This window comes from Acromyrmex echinatior, chromosome 5, assembly GCF_024713525.1.
Source record: "Acromyrmex echinatior isolate Ae372 chromosome 5, ASM2471352v2, whole genome shotgun sequence".
Classification (NCBI taxonomy): Eukaryota; Metazoa; Arthropoda; class Insecta; order Hymenoptera; family Formicidae; genus Acromyrmex; species Acromyrmex echinatior.
In genome coordinates, this window is record NC_141856.1 from 9,023,530 (window position 1) to 9,048,372 (window position 24,843).

General features: G+C 34.2%; 3 protein-coding genes and 1 long non-coding RNA gene across 10 annotated transcripts in view; 2 read left to right on the forward strand and 2 right to left on the reverse strand.

Moving 5' to 3' along the window:
- The window catches only part of LOC105143238 (protein couch potato), a 101,720-nt gene extending 93,479 nt beyond the window's left edge, over positions 1–8,241 (reverse strand). For 3 of the 4 annotated variants that reach the window (XM_087406419.1, XM_087406421.1, XM_087406418.1), the window contains exon 1: positions 222–1,608. In XM_087406419.1, coding sequence (XP_087262545.1) covers positions 222–284 — 63 coding nt within the window. In that variant the 5' untranslated portion in view covers positions 285–1,608. Of the gene's footprint in view, positions 1–221; positions 1,609–8,136 lie in introns of those variants that run through there. The other variant, XM_087406420.1, reaches the window with a different exon arrangement.
- Positions 2,034–5,363, forward strand: LOC147909779 (uncharacterized). The gene is made up of 2 exons (XR_015545142.1): positions 2,034–4,228; positions 4,298–5,363. It is a non-coding gene; the product is annotated as an uncharacterized LOC147909779 (long non-coding RNA).
- A 207-nt stretch (positions 8,242–8,448) lies between the features above and the next one.
- On the forward strand, positions 8,449–12,013 carry Mcm10 (minichromosome maintenance 10 homolog). Of its 2 annotated transcripts, none has more exons than XM_011051415.2 (2): positions 8,449–9,091; positions 9,452–12,013. In XM_011051415.2, the coding sequence occupies exon 2, from the start codon at positions 9,462–9,464 to the stop codon at positions 11,676–11,678; it is 2,217 nt and encodes a 738-aa protein (XP_011049717.1). In that variant the 5' UTR covers positions 8,449–9,091; positions 9,452–9,461; the 3' UTR covers positions 11,679–12,013. The 2 variants fall into 2 exon arrangements, with proteins under 2 accessions (XP_011049717.1, XP_011049716.1); XM_011051414.2 differs by having other exon boundaries at positions 8,449–9,082.
- Positions 12,014–12,655: 642 nt separating this feature from the next.
- On the reverse strand, positions 12,656–23,902 carry eRF1 (eukaryotic release factor 1). Of its 3 annotated transcripts, XM_011051413.2 has the most exons (12): positions 23,632–23,901; positions 23,050–23,343; positions 22,561–22,736; positions 22,132–22,259; positions 21,905–22,055; positions 21,125–21,315; positions 20,453–20,582; positions 20,143–20,363; positions 19,250–19,397; positions 18,654–18,764; positions 16,334–16,350; positions 12,656–15,363 (listed from the first exon to the last, which is right to left on the reverse strand). In XM_011051413.2, exons 2-10 carry the CDS (start codon positions 23,133–23,135, stop codon positions 18,685–18,687), a joined length of 1,311 nt encoding a protein of 436 aa, XP_011049715.1. In that variant the 5' UTR covers positions 23,136–23,343; positions 23,632–23,901; the 3' UTR covers positions 12,656–15,363; positions 16,334–16,350; positions 18,654–18,684. The 3 variants fall into 3 exon arrangements, with proteins under 3 accessions (XP_011049715.1, XP_011049714.1, XP_011049713.1); XM_011051412.2 differs by lacking the exon at positions 16,334–16,350 and having other exon boundaries at positions 23,632–23,902; XM_011051411.2 differs by lacking the exons at positions 16,334–16,350; positions 18,654–18,764 and having other exon boundaries at positions 23,632–23,897.
- Between the last annotated feature and the right edge of the window lie 941 nt (positions 23,903–24,843).

The following is a 24,843-nucleotide window of genomic DNA, read 5'->3' on the forward strand; positions in this document are numbered from 1 at the left end:
AGAAAAATATATCGATAGTCTCGTGAAAAACTGACATGAAGGCAGTTCAGAGTTACGGTGAAGGACGGAGAGGGAAAGAGAGAGACAGAGGGAATACGTCAGAAGGGGTGGATTCCACCCCTTCGGCCATCGTACACGGTACGAACCGGCGCTGCGTCGCGCCGCTGTCGCGGCGTCGCGGCGCCTCAAACAGCAAATCTCGTATTATACAGAACACCTACCTCGTCTTCGCCGGTGGCCACCGTGTTAACGGAGTCCATGCTCTGCGATAGCGGCGCGTCCATGATGCAGGCGAGTTTGCCGGACGGTCCGGGGTTGCCGGGGGCTGCGGTACGAGCGGGTGGCGGCGATGAATCCACCGTGTCCCGTCTCGGTCGTTTTAAAGCGGGCGGCGTTATGGTTGTACCGGCGAAGACGACGGGCGCCTCCAGGACGTATCACTGGAAAATAACCTTCCCTTCGCAAGAAACACGGGGGCCGCGGCCGCCTCCTCCTCCTCCTCCTCCTCCTCCTCCTCCTCCTCTTCCTCTCCTTCTTCTTTCTCCTCCACGCCTCCTCTCCTTCCCTGATCTGATCCTTCTCTCGCCCCTTCAACCGGTTTCTTTTCTTCTTCTTCTCTTCCTTCTGTTTTCTCTTCCTGGATTTTTCTACTTTTTTTTCTCTTCTTATTCACGTTTTCTCGCAACCCCGACCCGACTCACTCCTTCTTCCGTTTCCTGCTGCGGCTCTTCGCCAGCGCCACCACCGACCACCCTACGACGATGTCGCCGTCGTTGCACCTGTCACACGTTGCTGCTGCGAGAGGGTCGTGGCAGCGTAACGACGAGAAGTAGAGAGCGAGAGCGAGAGCGAGAGGGAGAGCGAGAGCGAGAGCGAGAGTGAGAGAGCGAGAAAGAGCGAGCGAGCGAGCGAGAGAGAGAGAGAGAGAGAGGGAGAGAACGAGCGCGCCGTATGTATGAGCGTGTACGAAGCGTGAAACACAGACGTGTATAGTCTGTTGCGCGTTTATGCGCTTGCGAACGGCATGTGTATACGTGTACGCCTGGCCTGCAGGTGTTGTTCCCACGCGTCTATTTTAGAGCAATCGATACACCAGCAGCAGCGTGCCCGCCGTGTGGAGGTGGAGCAGGGCAGCCAGCGGTGAACGCGATCGGCAACGATCCGGTGATGTATTTCCTGTAAGCAGGAATGGTGTTCATCTATCGGTGAAGGGTGACCCATGCACCGGGTAAAACGAGTCTGATGACGTTCCGGCTGATGAACTCCAGCGCTGCTGCGTTGCGCGACTGCACTCTATGACGACGAAGAGGACGACGGCGACGGCGATGATGACGGCGAAAACGAGGATGCGCGAGGCGTATTGATGGTACGAGTACGACTTGCTACGTACCGGATGTTTGACACGCAGCAATACTCCGAAATGCCAGCGATGTTCGTAGATACCAGCGGCAATCGGATAAGGTTTGCAGGCGATCGGTTCGTACTTGACGTCTTCGGGCTCCTCTCTCCCTCTCTCCCTCGTGATAATTTTCTGTCTCTCGGTCACTTTATCGGTGCGCCCCGTATGATGCGCGCGTACAATCGCGGGTCGTGGCGTGTTTTATGCGCGAGCGCGGACGACGTGATGCGGCGGCGGCAACGGCGATTTTCTTCGACGAGTGCGAGACCTCCTGGTTGGACGATGAAAACGTTAATTAAAGGGATTGGGACGGTGTCGTGAAATGAAATACGCGCAACGAAGTCGGAAAACGAGAATCAACACACCACCGATCAAGTTTCAAGGCAAGTAAAGAGTGATGGTAATAATAATAAGAATTTTGTTACGTGAGCGCTGCGACACAACTGGTACGCAGGTTGCCGACAGACTGACGGAGCGTGAACCAGCGCGATGACGGTGAGACGGGCGCGCGGGGACCGCGGAGTCGCCGCGCCGTGCCGCGAGCGGCGAGGGTGAGGTGGGGGTGGCCCGCGGGCCACTGGGTCGGGGTAGGTGAGTGGGTGGATGGAAAGGTGGGAGAAGAGAGGGAGCTTTGGATCGAGCGCCGACGATGGATGCGAGGGGAAGAGAACGGCTCGTTCACGATTCAGACGAGGAGGACGGAGAAGCGAGAGGCGCGTGCCTAGAGAGAGAGAGAGAGAGACCCCTCTTTCGCCGCGACTCACCGCCGGAAAAGGTGACGGGAAAACGGAGCTGCATTCGAAGGGATGACCGCCGTTACAAGGGGAAACGTATGGAGATAGGGGTGCATCGGGGTCTCTTCGCACGTGTTCTTGGATTATCTAGAGAAAGGAAGTCTCGGTAAAAATATTCCTCATCTTCAAGTTACGATGACAGCAAATAATAATAAGAAAAAATTAACAAATATAAAATTAATTCTTTTTTATAATATTTTTTTGTAAATAATAATTGTATGTAAAAAAAATCAATTTAAGAAATGGAATTAACATGCGAATAAATGGTACAATTTTAATTGAGTGCAGATAAATATATTCAGTTTTATTTAACTTCTGAAAAAATTTAATTTATGTGAATTAATATTCTTGGAATGGAAAGTAAAAAACGTATAAAAACTTGAAAAGATATAGTTTCTTTCTAATTTGATGACATTTACTTCTTTTAGTCTATTTAAGAAATATTTATTAAAAATAAATTAATCAATATAAGAACTCTTGATATTAAAATAACAATATAAATAATAGAAAGAGCATGTAAGAGTCGATTATAAAGTTCGCACAAATAACAAATTAAAAAAGTTAAGAAATAGAAAATCGACTGTAATTAAATTAAATTAAAATTAAAACAATGATCATAACATAACATATTTCGACTGCTGGTTTGAGCTATTTTCAAATGTCATAAGAGAATATATTGTGAAATATTTATTCTTAATAAAATATCGATAGTTAAATAAGAACGTGACATTATTTACAAATTATAAACCACCATATTATTTACCAGATTTATATACCAGAATATCTTGTAAATAAGTCACTTTAAATATTATGAGATTTTATTTCAAAAAAAGGAAAAGATTTCGTTTAAAAAGAGAGTAAGTTTTGTCAAAAGTTCTGTTGTAATGACGAGCGCTTTGGTTCTACGTTTACTGCGTATCGTTATTATAATAACCATAATTATTGAAGTTGCATTATTAAAATGAGTTACAACAAAGAGGTCAAGGGAGAAGCATGTCCCGGGGGAAAATCTCTTCGCCGAGCTTGTTACAAAAGGCGACTGAAGGCGAAGAAGCGTGCAACGAAGGGATAGTCAGTTATCAACAAAAACAAAGGCTAATGCAAAATATGCACATTGAAGCATAAAAAAATGCAAAGATTATATCTAAAACACATTAAAGTATATAAGTTTTATATGATTTATACATTTTTATTAAATTTCTGAATAAATATTTCATAAATACTTTATTTTATACAATTGCAGACATTATTCAATAATTGAGAATTTTAATTAATAGATAGATATATATGTATAATAATGATAAATTTCTTATATTCTTTTCTCTTGTAATTTCATTGTAAATTGGAATCTCTCAAAAAACCTTTTATTTTACAAAGCTTGAACTTAGGAAATATAGATAATATTACACGTAATTTAAAGATGGGCTTCAATTGTATCATGAAAAATTCTGATTCGTTCGCACATGAAAGAATCCGCGACGGTGCTTCAAGGAGCAAATCGCGAGATGCAACGATGCGTCGAAAGTAATGGTGTACTTTCTTTCGAAGCACATCGTGTTGTGCACTCGCAATATGTGTTCTTCTTTCTCTCTTTCTCTCTCTCTCTCTCTCTCTCTCTCTCACACACACACACACACACACACACACACACACACACACACACAATAGAGAGAGAGAGCGCAGATGCCATGCGTGGAAGAGCGATGCTCGGCGCATGCAGTTTCGTTCTACACGAGGGACTCCGTGACTACACGCTTTCCTTCGTAACTAACAGGTGGAAGCCGCTTGGAACGCGCAGCTTTCCTCGAGATTAGCAGGTGGAAGATGCCCGCGGCTGTGTCGCAGATGATTCAGAAACAAGACCAGCGAAAAGAGGCGGGAGGGACAGAAAGGAAAGGGGGCAGATGGACGATACGTGCTTTTGTTCCAACTAGTTCCAGAATTATGGAATGACACTAGAGTCCCGTTGCACGCGAACGAACAACGCGACCATGATATGAAGAAAGAAAAAATCTCGCTACAACGGTTGTCCGAGGTATATTTTCTTTTTTAATAGGTCAGACTGCGTAGAAGAATATGATAAATATCGTATTTGTTAAAGCAGCAAGAAAACTCGCAACTATCAGCTCGGAAAGAAATATTTATCATTAATTACTGGAGAACAATGATTATGGAAGAAAGATAACTGCCTAACTATAATATTTCAGCTTTATATCATGATAAATTGCACGCACGTAAATGAAAATATTAGAACGTTTTCTGTATAATATAGCAGGTATTTTCCCAAGATATAAAATCAATAACAGGAGATAATACTTTTATATATACACATACATGTACATGTCTTCTCTTTAATTAAATTTCCATTAAAATAATAGTCAAACGTTCATATGTTGAAAAGTGGTTCTTTCGTGCAAGCTCCTTTGTAGAAATATTTTGTTCTTGTTTCGTTTTTCGTGCCACTCGACATATCGATCTGGCAAAATTAGACCACGGAATAAAGTACATTCGCTTATCGATGATATTCTTTCTAGTGTAATCGAAAGATTCATTTCTTCAGGTCATAAATTTCTATGCAACGTCGCGAAACAATACAATCGCAAGGAAAAATAACCAAGTTTATTACTTCCAGGCATGTAAATGCATGAGTATTCTGCATGTTTGAGTAGCAAGTATACTGTATTATTGATGGTTTATTGCTCTAATCGACCGACGAACGATGGTACCACGGAACACCAAGTGCATCGGCATACATACGCCGGCCGATCGACGAAAATATGCGGAATAATTTATTCGATACGCGCAATTATTTCTCTATCCTTGAGCGGAATCATCGCGTCGCGTTTATTATTATTTTATGAGGAACTAGAACCGGCGCGCGCGACATCGTTCCAAAGTCACAGAAAGTTTCCGTGTACTTTGTGATGCAAGTCTTCATCAAGTTACATTTACATAAAATTTTAATGAAAAAAAACTATGCGTATACGGAAAATGCAAGAGGCCAGAAGATTATTCTATTCTCATTTATTTTACTTATTATTATTAATATTTTCTCTATTTGAAGAATCTTCAACTTTATTGTGCATATCATAAAATGGATCTTTTCATTTATTAAATAAAAAAATTTAATTAATTAAAATAATATAAATAAATTAAATAAAAATTGATAACGTCTTAATTAATTCTCCAGTAATTTAATTTACCATAGATGATGGAAATATTATAAAAGTCTTTATTAATTTGAAAATAGGTTAAGTATAAACGTTTAAGCATTATTCAGAATCATGATTTTGAAAACATACATTAGAATGCAAAGAGAGATTGTAATGAGCCAGTATCTACGTGCTTATTAAGTGTAAGCTGTATACCAGCATATAGTTAAACGATAACTGTATTTTATGCGTACGCAGGAAACATTTATCTACTATTCAACGCATAATATGGTAGCATCTCAAAGGGATTAAAGCACTTTCACAAAACATTTAATATTTAATGATACTACATATATTATACTGTAAAAATACTTGTCAAGCGAGTAATTATAATATATATAAAGCAAAATATAAAATAACAGTTATTATTAAATTATTAAATTTACGGTCATTAATTTTGTAATTTCAAAATTATTATGTTGCGCTATTTATCTAGAGAAACGAGGCCAACAGGAAAATGTGAAAGCTTTGTTTGATATATTTATTTTATATAAACTATAAATTCAATAATAATATCTTTTGAACTTCAACAAACTGCTGCTAGAAATCTTTCCAATAATTTGTCAAAGGACTACTGTATATATATTTTTTTCTTAAATTAATTACCTTTAACGAGTATTTTAATAATTAAAATCAACCTCCCATTCTGTTTCTAGATTCTATAATATTATATTTCTTAAATTTTTTTAGAATACTATGAACGATAGAAGTTACGTATTATTTTAAGCGATATCGATATTCATAGTCTTATATTTAAGATTGTCCTAGTCTCAAAATGTCCAACGAAAATGAATTAAAAATGTTTTATTAGCATTTTAAAACGTTACTTAAAATGGTTTTAAAATAATAAAAATCGAATGAATACCACCCTTAAATATTTAAAATAAAAATAACACATCCTAAATATTGATTCGCAAAGGGAAATAATGTCAAATTGCCAAAAGTTAATACAGCGAATCTTTCGATTAAGCATTTCCAGAACGTATTTTCGATAAACCGGCTGCTTGCCTCCTCATCCGCGAGAATTGCTTAGATGCAAACTGACTGCTCGAGTTAGTCCGACTGCAACATCTAGTCTGAATATTTCATAAGGAGAGACTGGTCGATTTCCGTGCTTGCGGGAAGCGCGGTCACCTCGCTACGAAAATCGTTAGCCAGTGAGTATAAATAACGGTGGCGCGATTTCATACGTACGAGTATTCGTGTAGCTTCAATATGAACAAAAGAAAGAAAGTATCCTTCTTTAAAAATAATTTACTTTTCTATTAACTTAAATGTTATCATTATTGAATTTTTTTGTATATGTAAATACTTTCTAAGAATTATATTTAAAATTCTTATATATATATATATATATATATATATATATATTATAATTGTAACTTTAATAACATTGTAAGTAATTTGAAATTTATTTTATTTTATTAATATACAATTTCACGAGAAGTCATTATTGATTAAAATTTTCAACACATAATTTTATTATTTATTTTAATTTAAATTATATTACAATTAAAATTTTCAAAAAATAAAACTTTAAATTTTAAATAATACAACGGAATTTCCTTATTTTTTATTCACGTCTTTAAAAATGTTACAATTACTATTTAATACTAAAAATTGTATTTAATATCTAATAATAAAAACTAATTTTTCTCTTAATATTTTAATGAAGAAAATAGTATTAATTGTTAGATTAGTCAACAAATGTACATGCCGTTAAATGTAGAAACAGGGCTTTACTTGGATTAATCAACAAATGTACATGCCGTTAAATATAGAAACAGGGCTTTACTTTTACACCCTATATGATAACACATGCACTTTGATTACATCTCATTAAACCATAGAAAATTACATCATTATACACCAGAGACAATACGATGAATCAGAGATCATGTGACTATTTGGTGACGATTGCAGATCGCAAATAATTTATTCTGAATAGTAGATCAAGTAGAATAATCGTTAAAGATTGTTGACTTCCCTTATTATTTTTATTTATTCTTTAAGAAAGGATAATGAAATATTACGATAACAAGTAAAACACCTGATAAATTTACACGTAAATTAACGCGCAAATTAATCCGTTAAAGAAATCCGCTAAAGAAAGAATTAATAAAATCGTAATTATGTTTCTCTTATAACATGCGTAATGAAATACATTTATTGATTATTACTGAGGTAACATAAGTATTGCATTTTAAAATATTTTATGTTATATTATTAAACTTCATATATATATATATATATATATATATATATATATATATACTATACATACATATTATATATGTCATAAAATTATAAATTCCTAAGTAAGTTTGTTAAAAAAAAAGCGATATTATTATTCAGACAATAAACATATCTAAATATGTATGCCTAATAAAAAAATATGTCCATCATATAATTTGAATTAATATTAAATAAAAGTATAAACCATCATTAATGTGTATAAAATTTTGCCACCCCAAAATTTTTTAATTAATCACAAAATAGCGATAAAAATCATTTGCTTCTAACAATATCAATCCGAGAAACTCAAAAGAATGAAAATGTACAAAGATTTTATCTAAAACTTTTCACATCGTGTCGCGAATATATTGCCATCGATGTGCAAAAAGCGAGAAGGCAAAATGACTGCATTTACTTGTATCAACTATCGAGTTTAAGTATTCAAAAGAACGATGTATAATCGATATAAAATTAATTATCTATGCAACATAAATACCTGGTGACAATCGTCAACGCACTTTCGTTGCCTTGATAAGAATAAAGCAAGATGCAAGATGAAAATGACTTTGGGCGCGCAAAATGCCGGAGACGCGTCGGGAGAAGTTGATCGATTGCGATATACTTCCGGCCAAAGTAACGATTCAAGATGTCTGCTTTATACACTCAATATGCCACGTAACGAATCCGGTGCATTTTACGAGAGACACTTAAAAGTCCATGGCACGTAGAAAAACTTAAGACTTAACTCTCTACCCGTGTTCGGGTCTTTTTTGACCCAAGCGTTTTTAAAAAGTTCTTGTAGTATTGTACTGTATTGTCAACAAAAAGATAAAGTTTTGAACATGATAAATGAGATATGATATGAACATAGGTAGAGGGTTAAGCAGGAAATCAAGCAGGAAATCAGAAAGTTGGATTCACTACTACTTACGTTATGGCTTACGATTTCTATCATAATCGATCAATTCGCTTACTGCTTAAATCTTACGTCTTAAGTTTTTCTATGCCATTGGAAATTACGATGATTGTTTGCGTGCGAAATTCACGACACGATGACGAAAATACGAACGATCAGAGAACCGCGATTCCACGACCAGTGATTCCGCGCGTTCCTGAAGTGAGCGCAATTCGAAAACTATCGAAAGATCGAAAGCTATCGACGCTATTGTGATTTTCGATATATCGATATATCGACAAAGTGGCGCTTGCGCAAGTGAATTCTCTCTGTCGTCTGCTAAGAACTAAAAATTGGCGGGCAAACATCGGATGTGACCCTCGTGTAAATAATTGTACAAATTGTACAAGATTGTACATATATTGTGTGTTGCATGCAGAAATTGCTGGATAATGCTTCAATAGATGTGATTCGAAGACATTTACGCGCTAATGATACCTGTGATAATGAAACGGAATTTTTGTTGAATTGTGATAGAAAGAAACGTGTAAGTAAGGTTAGATTATTTTTTATTGTATAAATATATATCAGTATTTAATACAAACTTTGAATAAAGTTTTGTGGGTAAATCCCTTTTCAACTTGTAATCGGCGCACATAAAGAAAAATTTTTATTCTGTGCGATTTAATATTAAGCAGCTTATAATCAATTCGAACAATTAATTGGTTGATTAAGTGAATTAACTCCATTTGACATTACTTTATTTTTTGACATCTCTATCTAAGCACCCAGAAATATTCTTTCCTTTTTAGATTATGTCTTTAATTTCAATATAAACAACTAAAATAGAAATATAAATATAATTAAATCAAATACAAATGTTATCTTTATTTCTTTTAATTCATCTTTTTTTTAGTACTTAAAACATGGAGCATGACGATAGTGATTGTGATCTAGACATTCTAAATAATCTCATATCAAATGACACCGAAGAAACTGAGCAATCTAAGCAAGTTGAAGAAATTAAACTGCCTGAAATTAAACAGCCTGATCTACCAAAGCCAAATAAGACTCTAACAGAATTGCAGTTCAGTTTCTTAGATTCTGCATCTAGTAACGTAAGTAATGAAAATAAGCCTATTGATAAGAAAGTTAGTGAGATTTATGACGACAAGCTTGATTCTTCTGACGATGAAGACAGACGTTATTTTGAGGAACAAAAGTATTCTAATTATGGGCGAGAATTAAAACAATTGTTAAAAGAACGCTCTTCATTGAAGACTGAGCAGCCTGTAAAATTACAGAGTACAAAGACAGTTGATTTTAATAATAAGAGTAAAACATTTGATTTCAATAATGCCATAAAAGGTAATAATAATAATACAGCAAAAAATGTCTATAGTGATCCCTTCTTTGGAATAAGAATAGTTAGTCCCCTTGTATCCTCTGCTGAAATGAAAGAACGTATGAAAGACAAAATACCTATAACAATATCAAAAGTAAAGAACCACATTATTTCTGATAATGTACATAATGACTGGGTAATTGCCGGTGTGTTAATCAACAAATCAACCACGAAAACCTCGCAAAAGGGAACCTCTTATTGTATTTGGAAAATAAGTGATCTCTCCGATGACCTAAAGACCGTGTCAATTTTTTTATTCAGTAATGCCTATAAACAACTATGGAAAACCATCGTTGGCAACGTGATAGGTATTCTCAATCCAAACGTGCTTGAGAGTAAGGATAATATCGATCAAGCGACGCTGTCGATTGACAATCCTCAGAAGATGATGATTCTTGGCAGGTCTAAGGATATGGGCAAATGCAAGTCGGTCAAGAAGAATGGAGATCCGTGTACCACAATTATAAATACAAGTCGATGCGAGTACTGCATCTATCATGTTAAACAGGAATACAAGAAGTGTACGCGACGTGCGGAAATACAGTCGAGCAATACCAGTTATGGATTCACCGGAGACGCGATAAAACGCATGAATAAGCAGACCGTTATGCGAAAGCCTTACAACGGATTATCATCATTCGTACCGGTATTAGCCAAACGCAACGAGGAACTGTATGAAAAGGACCGTGCGCGTTTGGAGTTATTATCCGAGACTACTTCAGATAACAGTATTAAGAAAGTAAAAAATGATATAGACTATAAGGCGAACAATACGGATAGTAAGAAGAAAGGGATAGCTGTTGAGCTGACCGGCAAACAAGTGAGAAAAGATTTTGAACGACTGAATAAACTAAGGAACTGGCAGCCCTCAAAACAGATAATGGTACAATCAACGCCTAATGGGTCAATTCTGTGTTCCAGTCCAATGCAATTGAAAGAAAGCAATCCGAGTAAATCTACAGATAATCTACAGAGCAATCGTACAGATACAATCGGTTTGGCTTCTCTTACTTCACGCCCGCGATTAGGAACGGGATGTAATCAAAATACAATAGATTTCTCTGAACCAATTACCAAGCAACAGATTCACAACGCCAAGATGAACGCGATCAAGTGGGTGCAAGAGCATGGAAAGATCAAAGCGGCGAACCCTAATCAAATCCGCGCGAGTACCAGAGAAAAATTGGAGAAGAATGCGAAGCGTCAGAGGGAAAATGATGAGAAGGAAGAGCAGAATGCAAAAAAAGCGAACATAAACGACAAATTCAAAGAGATGCTAGAAGCAAAGTCCTCGCACACAGACTTGATCGAGAAGTCATATGACGAAGAGAAGGAGAAGTACTTTAACAAGCTAGAGGTCAAGGAGAGAATGGAGGAAAAGATGATGAGCACTTTCAAGATCAATTGCAAAGCGGTGAAGTGTATGCTATGCAAGTACACAGCGTTCTCAGCGTCGGACATGTGTAAGGAGCAACGACACCCGTTGCGCGTGATGGACGCTGTTAAGAGATTCTTCAAGTGCGCCGATTGTGGCAACCGGACTGTCAGCCTGAACCGTATACCGTCGCACAGCTGTGGCAAGTGCAGCAGCTCAAATTGGGTCAGAGCGGCTATGATGGATGAGAGGAAGACTGCTGTCGTCGCAGAGACTTTGTCCATTCGCGGCGCCGAAGAAAAGTTCCTGGGCTCTGTAGTGAAAGATGCCAATCTCAACCTTCTAGTTCCAGATGAAGATTAATATGTCAATCTGATTGCTCACAATGTATTTTTTAAATAAGTATTATATTTATAGAGAAAAGAAATGAAATGATGATTGATTGGAATGCAAACACGTAACACGTGTTTTAGGCACTGTGTAAAGATTGTAAAGATAAGATATTGATATACAAAATAAATGATGATGCTGAAATGTGCGATACTGTTGCCTGTAGGTATTAATTTAATTAGTATTACAGGTAATATTTGCTGTATGATAAAGATAGAAATGCAAGGATTAGTAGAACTTGTCATCTAAAATAATATTTGTATTTTTTTATCATCAATTAAAACTAAAAGAGACGTAAATTTTACTAATCATGACTGATACTTACTCCTATATCTTAGAATCTACAAATGCAAAACGTTTGATATCCTTTTGTTTATTGTCAGTATTATCAGTTTTCTTTTCTTCTTTTGTTTTTCATTTCATGAAATGTACAAATATAAAGAAATCCTAAAAGTGTATCTCTTGCATATTTCCGAAATGAAATACATTGAATTCTCTCTGTCCGAAATGTACACAGCGAGCAGAAAGCGTTTTGATACAGCCAGGTACAACAATTGTATAAAAATCATTACGTCGTCTCGACTACGTTTGTCACTAAATTACGTTTGTTTGAGATTTACGTTTAGGCTGAGATAAATCATTATACTGTTTTTCTATCCAATAGAGCCATTTTGTACTTTTCTCGTGGCGAGAAAAATATGGTTCCTTTCCTTATAAACGGGATACGAACGGTCTAAGTAAAGGTGGACATCAATAAGTTTCTAAATATGAAGAACTGTGATTGGGATCCGGAAGTATTGCGCCGACATAAACCATTATAAATCAACGTTAAATGCTTGATTATATAACACAAAAAATGTTTTTTGAGAGCAATAATTGAGAACAATTGATGCATACAATTTTCCGCGAGGTATTATGCTAGTGTAACAATTCCGGACTCTAACCATCTGTTTGTATGAGAAACATAGATTGTATTTTTTCACTCATGTACTGTTTAATATCCTATGGTTGTCCAGTTCTAGTCGGCATTTTATATTACGATGACACGTTACTCTCTTTCTTTTATATAAAACTTCGAGAGTAAAATATGCGTGAGAAAAGGAAGATTGGAAATAATGTTATTTGACAAACTTCCAAGTATTGCATGTGAGATACTAATTATTGTTATCCCCAAAAATTTTATTTCTTGAATACACTACGATAACATCGATTTATCTCTCACATACTTTGTACATGCATATATAATTTATTTTTTGAAAAAATATTAATTATTAAAGAGAATTATGTGCAAAAAAATATATATATGTATACGTGGGACAGAACTATAAATTGATAGTTATATTAATCAATAAATTATATACTGTGTTGTAAAAAGATTACGTTATTTTTCGAAAAATTTATTTTTGCCATTTCTTTCGTATTAACACATGGATATATATATATATATATAGAATGTTTTTGGATTTCTCATTATTTCAATCTTCCTCTTTGTCACCTGACAAAGCATAAATCTCATACAAAATGAGCAGCAGTACCATCAAAAATTTCTTTCCCAATCCTTAGCTATGATCCATGTATACTTGCAATCCAGCAAAAACAGATTTCATTTTAGAACAGCACGTGTGATACACATATACGAAAACGTGAAGCATTACAATAAAATTGTACTCTGAAAAATATTAGCCAGGATAAAATTTTCAACGATTACGCTGTCGTGTTGCCTTCCTGACGGATACAAAATGTAATGATTAATGAGATATTAAGGAAACAATTGATTTCGATTAAAAGACACATTTCACTGGCAAAATGTGGAAGTAAAATAATCAATGACGAACATATTAATAGATTATACAACTATGCTTGTAGAGATCATAGGCAAGCCATAATCTAAGTACGTCATCGATCCGGTTATTAAAGCAACTCGTGGACGATATTTCCATGTACCTTTACCTTTATCTTAAAACAAAGATTACAAGGCTTTCCCTATTCTCTTCCTTTCATTCTTTCTCTCTTCCTCTCATTCTTTCTCTTTCTCTCTCACTTTCATGCATTGATATTTATTGATTTCTTAATTTATCTATCTTGCGTACTTAAATGGATGTTCCGCTAAGCAGAAACGTAGTCGCACCGATGTATAGAAATAAATAACTATCTAGACTCCTATAGTGAGAAGAAGTTTACATATAAAAATTTGAAGAAACGTTAAGCCGGTAATTAACATCTGGGTATCTTGAGAGACAATACACAGATATACAAATACTTCGAACCATCACGTTCTGGAATTCGTTGTGCACATATCGCAAAATCGGATCTTTCTCGTACGTTCCACTTTGATGAAGTTCTCTTGTGCGCCTGTTTTTGTCTCTGCAAGGTGTACAACAATATCGCAAATAATGTAGATACATTATTAAATAACGATACATCGTTTTCGTCGAGTAAATCTCACAACATTCGAGACTCTTTGAGAAACTCTTTGCTCTCTATACAGTATTCTTTCATAAAGGATACTTCACCAAAATTGCACGTTACATTCTTTTCACATTTATACATACATAGCGTCATTTATTACAGAGGCATCATACGAATAAGCAAATTAAATTAACAATGTTAAAATAAATTTCGTAATATATATCTTCAGTAACCGTTTAAATATTGCGGGGAATATCTTTCTCTTCACTGAGGTGCACCACTATAACAATGAAAAATTACTTCGATACTTTTGCGAAGCGTTTCTTATGTACAATTGTGTGAATGTACAAAAATCTAAGAGCCAAGAGCCAGCAACGGAGCAATGTAGGATTGCGAGGAATTATCTGTCCTTACGTTTACAAGTGTGTATCACTGCATAAGACGGAAATACTTCATTTACTCCGTGGATCGTGTACGCGACCTCAACTTATGTCTAAGGCAACTGTGCCGTTTTTAAAAATTGACATCTATTTACAGAACTCTTCTCCGTATGAATTTTGCAAATATCGGTGTAGAATGCACGATACGCAATTGTATGTTCATAATAATCAGTTTATTACAGCTCTTTCATGATTGTGTCTGAACAAAATAACGCTATAGCCACTCTTGTAGCTCAAACACTCATTTCTCGTAAAATTTATGATAAGATGACAAACATCAATTTAATATAAAATTACGATCGAACCACCATACACTGTACATTTGTATTCGGAACTGTAGAGCGCGTAGTTTATTTAAAGGAATCCCTGTGAATAATTAAAGACCATAAATTGTAATATAAGGTGGTGAATGTATGAGAATAGGCAGGTATCAAGCTGGCTTAATTAAGTGTCACAGTCTTCGAATCGCCTTTTTTTTTATAGACATGGATTATATCAGCCGCGCCATATTCGCTGGTACTCTTCTCTTTCGTGTATCAATTACGATCTGCTTCATGTTTGGTAAATTCTAGACAATAATTTTATGACGATATCGTACGTGCTGTATTGTAAATTTTGAAACATATTTTCTTTATGCTTCTTTCTTGGGGCATCATGAGAAAGAACATACTCAAGTCCCTGCTTTCTCCGAAGCTAAGAGAACCAAATGTCGATTGAGTCATGGACTTAGTAGTCGTCCAAATCAAAACCATCAGTCTCGATGTCGTCCAGCTGCATACTTTGAAAGTCCACTTTGTACCGCAAGATACCTGTAAGATGTACATTTAAAGATACATGTAAGAGAGCGATAATCATTAACAAATTTCTGCTAAAAAAATTAAATATTTTTATATGAAAATAAAATTATCAAATATTTATAGTGAAAAACCAATTATAAATAGAGCAATGTAATGGTATATAAGCAAATATACATATAATAATAAAAATAATAATAACTGCACAATTACAATTAGCATTAACTAATAATACGCTATGTACAGCTGGTCACAGAAAGGTTGCAACACTTTTTTTCGATGGATTTCGGAATGCAATTTACTCACCGAGCGATTGATTCTTATTCATGAATCCACAAATAAGAACCAATCGCTCAATGAGTAAGCTGGCATTCCGAAACCCATCGATAAAAAAGTGTTGCAACCTTTCTGTGACTGGCTGTATATGCTAAAATATATAAATTTAAATAAAATTAATATTTTAGGACAGCGCTTTCCTACAGGAGAAATATATTTTTATATATTGTACTTTATAATATATATATAGTAAAACATTATAATTTACAAAACACACAAAATTTAAATAAAGCATTTTGAAAAAAACCTATTGTACAAAGAAAGCAATATCCAAAAGAAACATATTATGATTAGTTGAACATTTTATCATTAATTTTGAAATGATATAAGACAACACAAATTAATATTATATAATATATTTTAGTGATTAGGAGAAACGACCATATACAATAAAATAATAAAATCTGTAAACTTATATTAATATATTTAAAATAAATTAATATTTATATAAATATTTGAGATACACGCGTTACTGTATAATAAAAATTATAACTGTAAAGGATTAATAAAATAAGAAATGTAAATATACATATGTACAAAAGTACATCAATTATAACATTGAGATGTAAATTATGATTAAATGTATCGATTTTTGTTATATATTATTATATATTCTTTGTTATTAATTAATAAAGAACATGTACTGTACCTTTCCCAATATGCAAGCTAATAAAAATAAGATACCGATTAGCACTTGAAGAATATCAACTATATTTTAACTATTTTAAGCAGTTGCTATGTGAAAGCGTAAATACTCATAGATATCATAATTGCACGGTACTTGTGTTCATTATCAGAGATAACACTTCTTATAGCATTTTTCATAACTTTCAGATTAACATCTAATTTTCGATATTACCTCTCTCTAATAAATTATAGAATGTATATTATCTGTGATGATGAACTTAATGTTGCTTATTATTTAACATGCATTGGAATATATTATACCATTTTTTATTTTTCATTATAAGCATGAGCGTAGGATATAATAAAAGAAATATATTAAAAGCTGTAATCAAATTTAAAATATAGCGTGTAATAATGTATGATCTTGTTGATTACTTTCCTGCTTCTTGTATGACAATATTAATTTTATGATATAAATGTTTTAATATTTGTGAAACTGATACAGTATATGTCGAAAAACATCTAAATAAAAAGTTAAGATTACATTAACAATATTTTTGCATGTGTGTGTAAATTATTTTTAAATGTAAATTACAATCTTTATTTCCTTGATAAAATAAATCAATAATTTTATATAAAACGAAATTACTTAACTGAAACAGAATCCGAATTATAAATTTTTCTTTCTTGAAATATATGTATATATCATAGAAATTAAAATATACAATTATATAAGGGATATACATGCGCTTACTACGATCTAATATCAGTATAGATTATCAGTGTAGTCTAATCTATACGTCTATAGCGTAATAATATAAAATAAATTCAATAAAATATATGTATAAATACTGTACACAAAATAATAATTGACAAATCAAAATTATGTTAAACATATGCAATACAAAATTCTACTTTTCAAAAGATAGAATAAAAGTTATCATGCATACATATTTTGTATATACAAAACATATTTTGTACTATAATTGTAGAACAAAAAAAAAGTTTTGTAAATTGAAAAAAATTGCGTATTTCCAACAAAATTTTTATAACTTATATGTGTGAATAGTAATGCATTGAATCAAGAATTATCAAACAGTGTGTACGTGACATGTCACATGTTTAAAAATTAATTTTGATCAATAAAATAAATATCATTAGGTGAGACATAGACATAAGTAGTTATATTCTTAGTAATGATAATAAAACTTGTCATTGTTGCCTAAAAGCTAACATTTCAAAGCGTTAGCAATCAATTTATTTATAACACATTCCTATGAACACGGCCTTTCTAGTTCGTAACGGATTTTCGTTGTGTACGATGGTACCGTACGAAGATCGAAGATGACATGTGTTAAATGAATAAGAATGTGGCTATATATTTGTAGCAATATATGTAACTCAAGCAATACTATTTTCCAATGAATCAACCACTGTGTATATTGTATCTACTATTCCAATTATGAGACCAACAATGTACGAATCTAACAACGCCGCGATAGGAAAAGACAGAAGACTGGAAGATTTCAACTCATCCTGTATATAAACAGAGTTATCCATATCTCATATATATATATATATATACATAAATAAAATATGTATATATATGTAAGATTTTTCTTTATATGCGTTTACCACCAAGAAAGAAAAGAAAAACAGCGGGGACTCTCAGACTTTTTTATTCGTAGAAAAAAAGAAATATAATACTTTGAGAAATATAAATTAAAAATGTTTATTACCACATTCAAACTTATTTTAAGAGACACATATGCATATGTACTACAGATTTGCACAGAAGAAACAAACTATTTAGTGAGAAACCCAATGAAAGAAATCGTGAATTTTTGGACAAATTTATCTTTGTATTTATAAATTACTCAAAAGTAGAGTATTTTACAATAACTGTAATAAATTATCTTTCTAGTATTATAAAACAAAATATATTAATTTCAGAAAACCTTAAATTCAATTATGTAAATATTTACATGTTTATTTGTATATAGTTAAATTTCATTGTGTGTAAGATGTTACTGACAAAATGTATTCACATTCCTCAGGAAAAGATAAGAAAAAATGGATGAGATGAATTGAGATTATATAAGTTGAGATAACATCTTAAGAAAAAAATTTCGCTAATTATAAACTTGAGATTTATATAGAATTAATCTATTAATTTGTTTATACTTATAATTAAATCATTACAGTTACACCATCAGAAATTTAATACAAAACATAAAGATGCAACAAATAAAGCAAACGATAAATTTGTCCAGCTTTGCAAATAATATGCTTTATAATACACGAGATGTAAGTGAACGCACGCAAGACAGAGAGTAAGCTACCTGGTCGATTCTGAGTAATTCACAGATGAAATTAGTAATCATCAAGGTCAACATCATCAAGAGGCTCATCGGCCTGCAGTGACTGGAAATCAACTTTGTAGCGGAGGATTCCTATACACCAAGATATACTCCATAGTTAATATCGGTTCGAAGAAATTTATCTTCCATACAAAAGAAACTTTGTTGGTGTCTAGCAACGTTAATCTATCGGCTTTTAGAAACATTGTACACCCATAAAACGCAACTACACTATAACTTGACAATAAATAAGGTTTCACAGCAAGTTAAATGCGCAGATTGTATTTTTAAAAAACCTAGCATATATGTGTATATATTATTTGAATATTCCAAATAGGTATTAAAATTCTTTGATACCGTTTCCTAATTTTAAATTTCTACTATTTTTTTTACTCTTCTATTTATTTTATTTAACCGTTTTTCATTTCTTCATTATGTGTTTTGTTTTTCTTGGACCTTATATTTATAATTTTATAATTATAATATAAAAGTTTATATATTTTATGATAAATAGGGAGCTAGAATATGTCTTATAAAATTAAAAATAATGATAATAAACATGTATAAAAAAAACTTACCTCCTATGCCACCAAAACCTCTAACAAACTGGGATCCTTCCTGAGATTTGTCCGTGATAATTTCCAAAGTAGCACCAAAACTTTTATAATTATTTGCAAGCCATTCCAGTAGTGGTTGACATTCTACGAGTTCCAATTCTACCCCACTCTATAAAAAATATACATAAGGTATAAAAAATAAAATTTAAAAGGTATTAAAAATTAAATTTAAAATAAATTAAATATAAAAAATACGGCAAAGTCATCAGTTTTCTTCACAGTATGTTGAAGACTGTCATGATCAAAGATTAGACAATATCAGTTAGAGATACAGGACGTTTTCGTATTCATATTATTCCCTGGAGCGTCGAGTGGCTTGCCGCTCTGTGCGGTTGACTCGTGATCTGTAGATCTGGGTTCGATCCTATCTGCGTCTATATGATTTTTCGCGTTTAAAGAACCGAAAATGAGTCCATCTGGTGATTGAAAGAAGTTACCTGCGCCGTTCGGATTCAGCGTTAAATTGTAAATCCCATAACTGATTTTGAGAGTAAATAAATCTATTATTATTAAAAAAGTAAAAAGCAAGTCTCTCCCTGAAGAGGGTCTAGGCTTGATACATATAATACGTTCTGGTACTATGACCTCAGCAGAGAGGTCGGAAAGCCAACCAGAGGATAATACGAATATGAAAACGTCCTGTATCTATAATTGATATTGTCTAATCTTTGACAGTTTTCAACATACTGTGAATAAGTTTTTAATTAAATTAAATATAAATAAAAACATAGTAAAGTCAGCAGTTTCTTCAATATATTGCGAAGAAAAGTGCTGACTTTATTATGTTTTTTTATATTTAGTTTGATTAAAAATTTATTTTTATTTTTCATTTCCAACATTGTTTTGATACTCACTTCCTTATCAGTAAAATGAGTTTTATCTTTTTCTTGTTCTGGCGTTAAGTGTAATACTTTTTCTTCCGCGTTCGTATGATTTTTCAGGACATATCGTTGAATATCTAAATTTTCCCAACAAATTAAAGTTTCGACGCTACCCAGTTCCAAGGCTCTCAACGTGTCTTCTACACCAAAACAATATTTGCCAGTTTCTTGAGAAATTTCATCAAAGTAACGCCCTAAATAAAACAGAAATCCAATATAAATATGTATTATTAAACATATATATTACATAATATTACATTTTAATCAACATATAAATATTTACCGATCAATTTTTTCTCTTGAATAAACTTCACATTTTGCAAAGATTCGGCCGCTAATTCAATAGCTTGGTTAAAACCATTTTCGCCACCATATGATACATCAACCAGCTTTATAACCTTAGCTTGCAATCTCTGAAAAAAAAAATCATGCTTTAAAGAAACTAATAAATTAGAAAGCTAATTAGAGAAACAATTTCTATTTTTATCTCGCTATAACACAAATATATTCAGAAAAATTAATTGTAAATAATATGGAAATTTTAGAAAATTAACAACATCAAACAATTCGGGATCGGTTCCCGGACTGTCCGCATAAATATAACGCAAAGAATATTCAGCAAAAACATTCCACTCTGATAAAAATAATGCCTACGAGATATAAATTTAATCTCAAAATAGAGATAAGCAAATATTATCATTTTTTTAAATTTTCAAATAATAATTGTTGAATAATGTTTATATCATAGTCACAAATTATGAAATATAGTAAACGTTATTCAACAATAATAAATAATTTTAAAAAGCTGGGACTTTCAGAGTGAAGGTTGGAAATAAAGTACTTATGATCCCTTCTCATAAAAATTATAATAAAATCAGAAAAATTAGGCCATTGTGCCAAAGTATTGTCCATAAAACAATGGAAAATGCGGTCTTCTAAAAAGAATTTTGCTTACTGGATCGAACATATCGGATTGACTAAGTTCCGTTTTAAAATCGGCACTACCCGCAAGGATCAATCCAGCGATGTTAGGTTTGTCGTTTGTGATATATAATTGAGTAGCGACTTCGGCTACTTTTCGAACATAATTATGCCGTTTTTCCATGCGTAATCGGGCAAAACGCAATGCAGATTGACCACCTCTGCCTGAAATCAATATTTTCTTTGTGACATATATCTTTTTTCAAAACGTCGGGTGGCTCGGTGCTCGATCCACGAACTACTAATCCGTGGATCCGGGTTCGATCCCATATATAGGGTCCGCGCCTCATATATAGGATTTTTCCTGCATTTAAGTTGCTCAATTTATGAGTAAGAATCCCAATTGTCTTGGATTAAGGAATATAATTATTATACTGATTACGTTTCCCCCTGATTAAAAAATAAGTTTAATTGAAGTATGTAAAGCCCATTCTACAATTGCGTAAACATGATTGTAAGTGATTATAATTGTAAAAATTAATCAATCATAGTCAAATATGAGGAAAATATTCGACTGTGATTAGTCAATTCTTACAACTACAACCACTTACAACTATGCTTATATAATTGTAGAATAGACTTAAGGCTTAAAAGTTAGTTGATAACTTGTTATTGGCCAATATGGTCACACTTGTACCGAGAGCCAATTAAAGAACAAGGAAAAAAACATATATCTTTGATACCAATATCTTATATTAATTCCTAAACAAATAATGACAAAAATTGGGTGTCTTTTCTAATTTTTCTTACTTACCATGTTTCTTGGGAAGGTCTACGGTGAATTTATGTAACACCTCGCGGGTGTTACCTTGCAGCGTTCCAAATAACGCTCCATTACCATCCATTACAATAAAACCAAATTTGTTATCATCTGCGAGTAATGCCGTGAGCGCTTCTGTGTGAAACTATAAAACGCAATGTAATTTGTAAAAAATCATATTTCTTATATACAAGTATCACATTTGCGAAAGTAAAACACACCTTATTATCACAAAGATATAAAGATGTATTGATAGGTTTGAAAGGCTCAAAATCGATGTTGACTTTCTTTTCCTTTCCTTCTTCTGTTACAATAGTTCCACAATAAATTACCAGGCCATTTGGAGGCACTAAAACACATTAATAAAGCATAATTAATGTTCAATGTATGAATGATATCTATTAGGTGTTGGAATTAATTCGTAGCGTTTTTTAATGAAAGAATGTTATTTATTTCACATGAGCATTAAAAAATACATTAATGAAAGTACTTCCCATCACTTGTAAAACGCTACGAATTAATTCCAACACCTAATAAATAACTCAAAAGTTAATCACGAAATATAATTTCACATTAAAAAGAGTCAAACGCTATAAGTATACAATAAATTCCTATATTCTTATTTATATATATAGATAAAAGTCAATTACCTTTTGTATATAGCTTTAGCCTATGCTGCACCGATGTGATTGCACCCAAAACAGATAATCTATTTACACGTGACTTAATGTTTGATGCTGTACCGAATTCATCCGCCAGCATCTTGCTCACTCTCGATATTTGGTCCTTTGGAGGTATGATTAACGAAATCATACTCGTGCCATTCCTGTAAAGACAAACACGTCAACCTTTCATCTATAAGTATGCCGCAGAGATAATTAAAAGGCAATTTTGGAGAAATCCACTTATATAAGATGAGACCTATATACATTTTCCACGATATAAATTTCTAACAAAATTCCAGGAACGTCTGTTAGTCGCAACAAAAGCAGTTCTTATATGAGATCTAGAAGCCCAGATTGCGGAACTTGGTAAATGAGCACATGGTTCGCCAAGCCATATGTCAAGGAAATTCGTGCAGTAATAATGGTAACAACTGATAGCACAAGACGCGAGGACTTTGGAGCCGACCTACTTACCCTCTGGCCATCTCGAGGCTCTTTATGAGCTTCTTGATCTTCCAGATCTCGACGTTGCGGTCGGCGGAGGTCTCCTCGTTCGACATCGCTGCGGATGTGCGTGGGGACGCGTGGTCGCGACGTTACGGCGGGTTGGTGCCCGAGATGCTAAAAATTTAATCGCTGCCACACGTGTTCTGGTCCGCCCGAAGGTGGACGTGGAGGACGACGACGACGATAATGACGAGGGTGAACGGAGCAGGAAATGTAGCCCACGTCGACGACGGGGAATCGGACCTTGCCACAGGTTCCTCTCTGTGAAAATTACAGTCGGAGAGTTATCGGTAGTTAGGAAATACCGCACCAATCCAGTTCACACCGGATTATGTCAGCCACGGAGGAACGTGGTCGACATAGCCATTCATTCAGGGGCGGTCGCCCGTTCCGTTAGTTCGTTCTCTTTCTTTCTCACGTTCTCTTTCTCTTTCTCTCTAACGCTCGGTGTCGCGCGCGCGGGCATTAAACGCTCGAGTTTAAGCACGCGCCGTACGGCCACCTTCGCTCGTGGCTATTATACGGTATACCTTCCGTTCTTACACTCACTTCAGAGGATCGTTACGGTGTGATCAGTGTGTCCGACACGTCGACGTTATCGCGACGAGCTGGTCCTCTTCAGCGGCGACGCGATTCGTCACACAGCGAGTACCACGCGAGCGCGAGCCTCGATATGCACACGTCGACCATGCGATGGCACAGCGGAAACGTCAGTGAACGAACCACGGTGAACCGTGGACGTTGCCGCACATGAGACAAAATGGGAAGCAAAAAGATTCCACTTCGAGGCCGCCCAGTCGCCAACACGAGCGCGCACGACGTCACGACCGTGAAATGTGGTGAAATGTGAATTGCACGTTCGCCATTGGCTACCATCCTTATCGACCGCGCACGCCTTTAGGCTGCCCTCGTATGAATATCGGTAGTGGCGATACCGAATTGTGGACCAAATTTTGTCATAATAAATTATCAGAAATTTTTAGTTTTAGAATATTTAATTAAAATTATTGAAATGACTCACGAATCTTTTTAATCGCACTTTATAACTCTTTCATACGAAAAATACTATAAAAGGGGGCTTATATTACAGTTTTTTAGATGAAGTAAAAATTACAAAAATGAACAAACTCACTAGGTGTTAACTAATGAAGTTATAAATATTTTAATAAATTCAATCACTTTCGAAATTTTCACCGTTTCAAGAACCGTAATAAGCCCCAAGATCTTTGTTTAATTTACTTTCAGCTAAAGGTGCTTTCGCATGAACCATTCTTATGAGAGTTTGCGTCCCTGTTAAAATTTAAGTAATTAATACTCAATTCCAGCAATGTAAAATTTAACTTCAGAGATTAAATCGTAATTCAATTTTCTTTACCTTTTTCCTAATTTTTAGGATTAGGAAAAAATAAACAACAAACCAAACTAACAACGTTTCGGTACACTTGAAAACGGTGCGCGCTGTTTCATTGAGAAACTTGATGTCGAGTTTTTGCACTTGAGTGCGAAAATTTGGCAGGAGCAGTAGAATCCAATCAAAGCAGTAAAATCCAACCAAAACTGAAAACGAATATTGATCGGTTGTCATTCAATTTCAGCCTAAAATGAAATCGAAACCAAAATGAGTCTTATTAGAGAGAGAGAAAGAGAGAGAGAGAGGGGGAGGGCTAACGGAAACACATTTTTTTCGGTCGGAGTCGAAATCGATATTTTTTGATTAATTTTACAGACACTGTATAATGCCGCCTCTATTAGCTGAAAGCT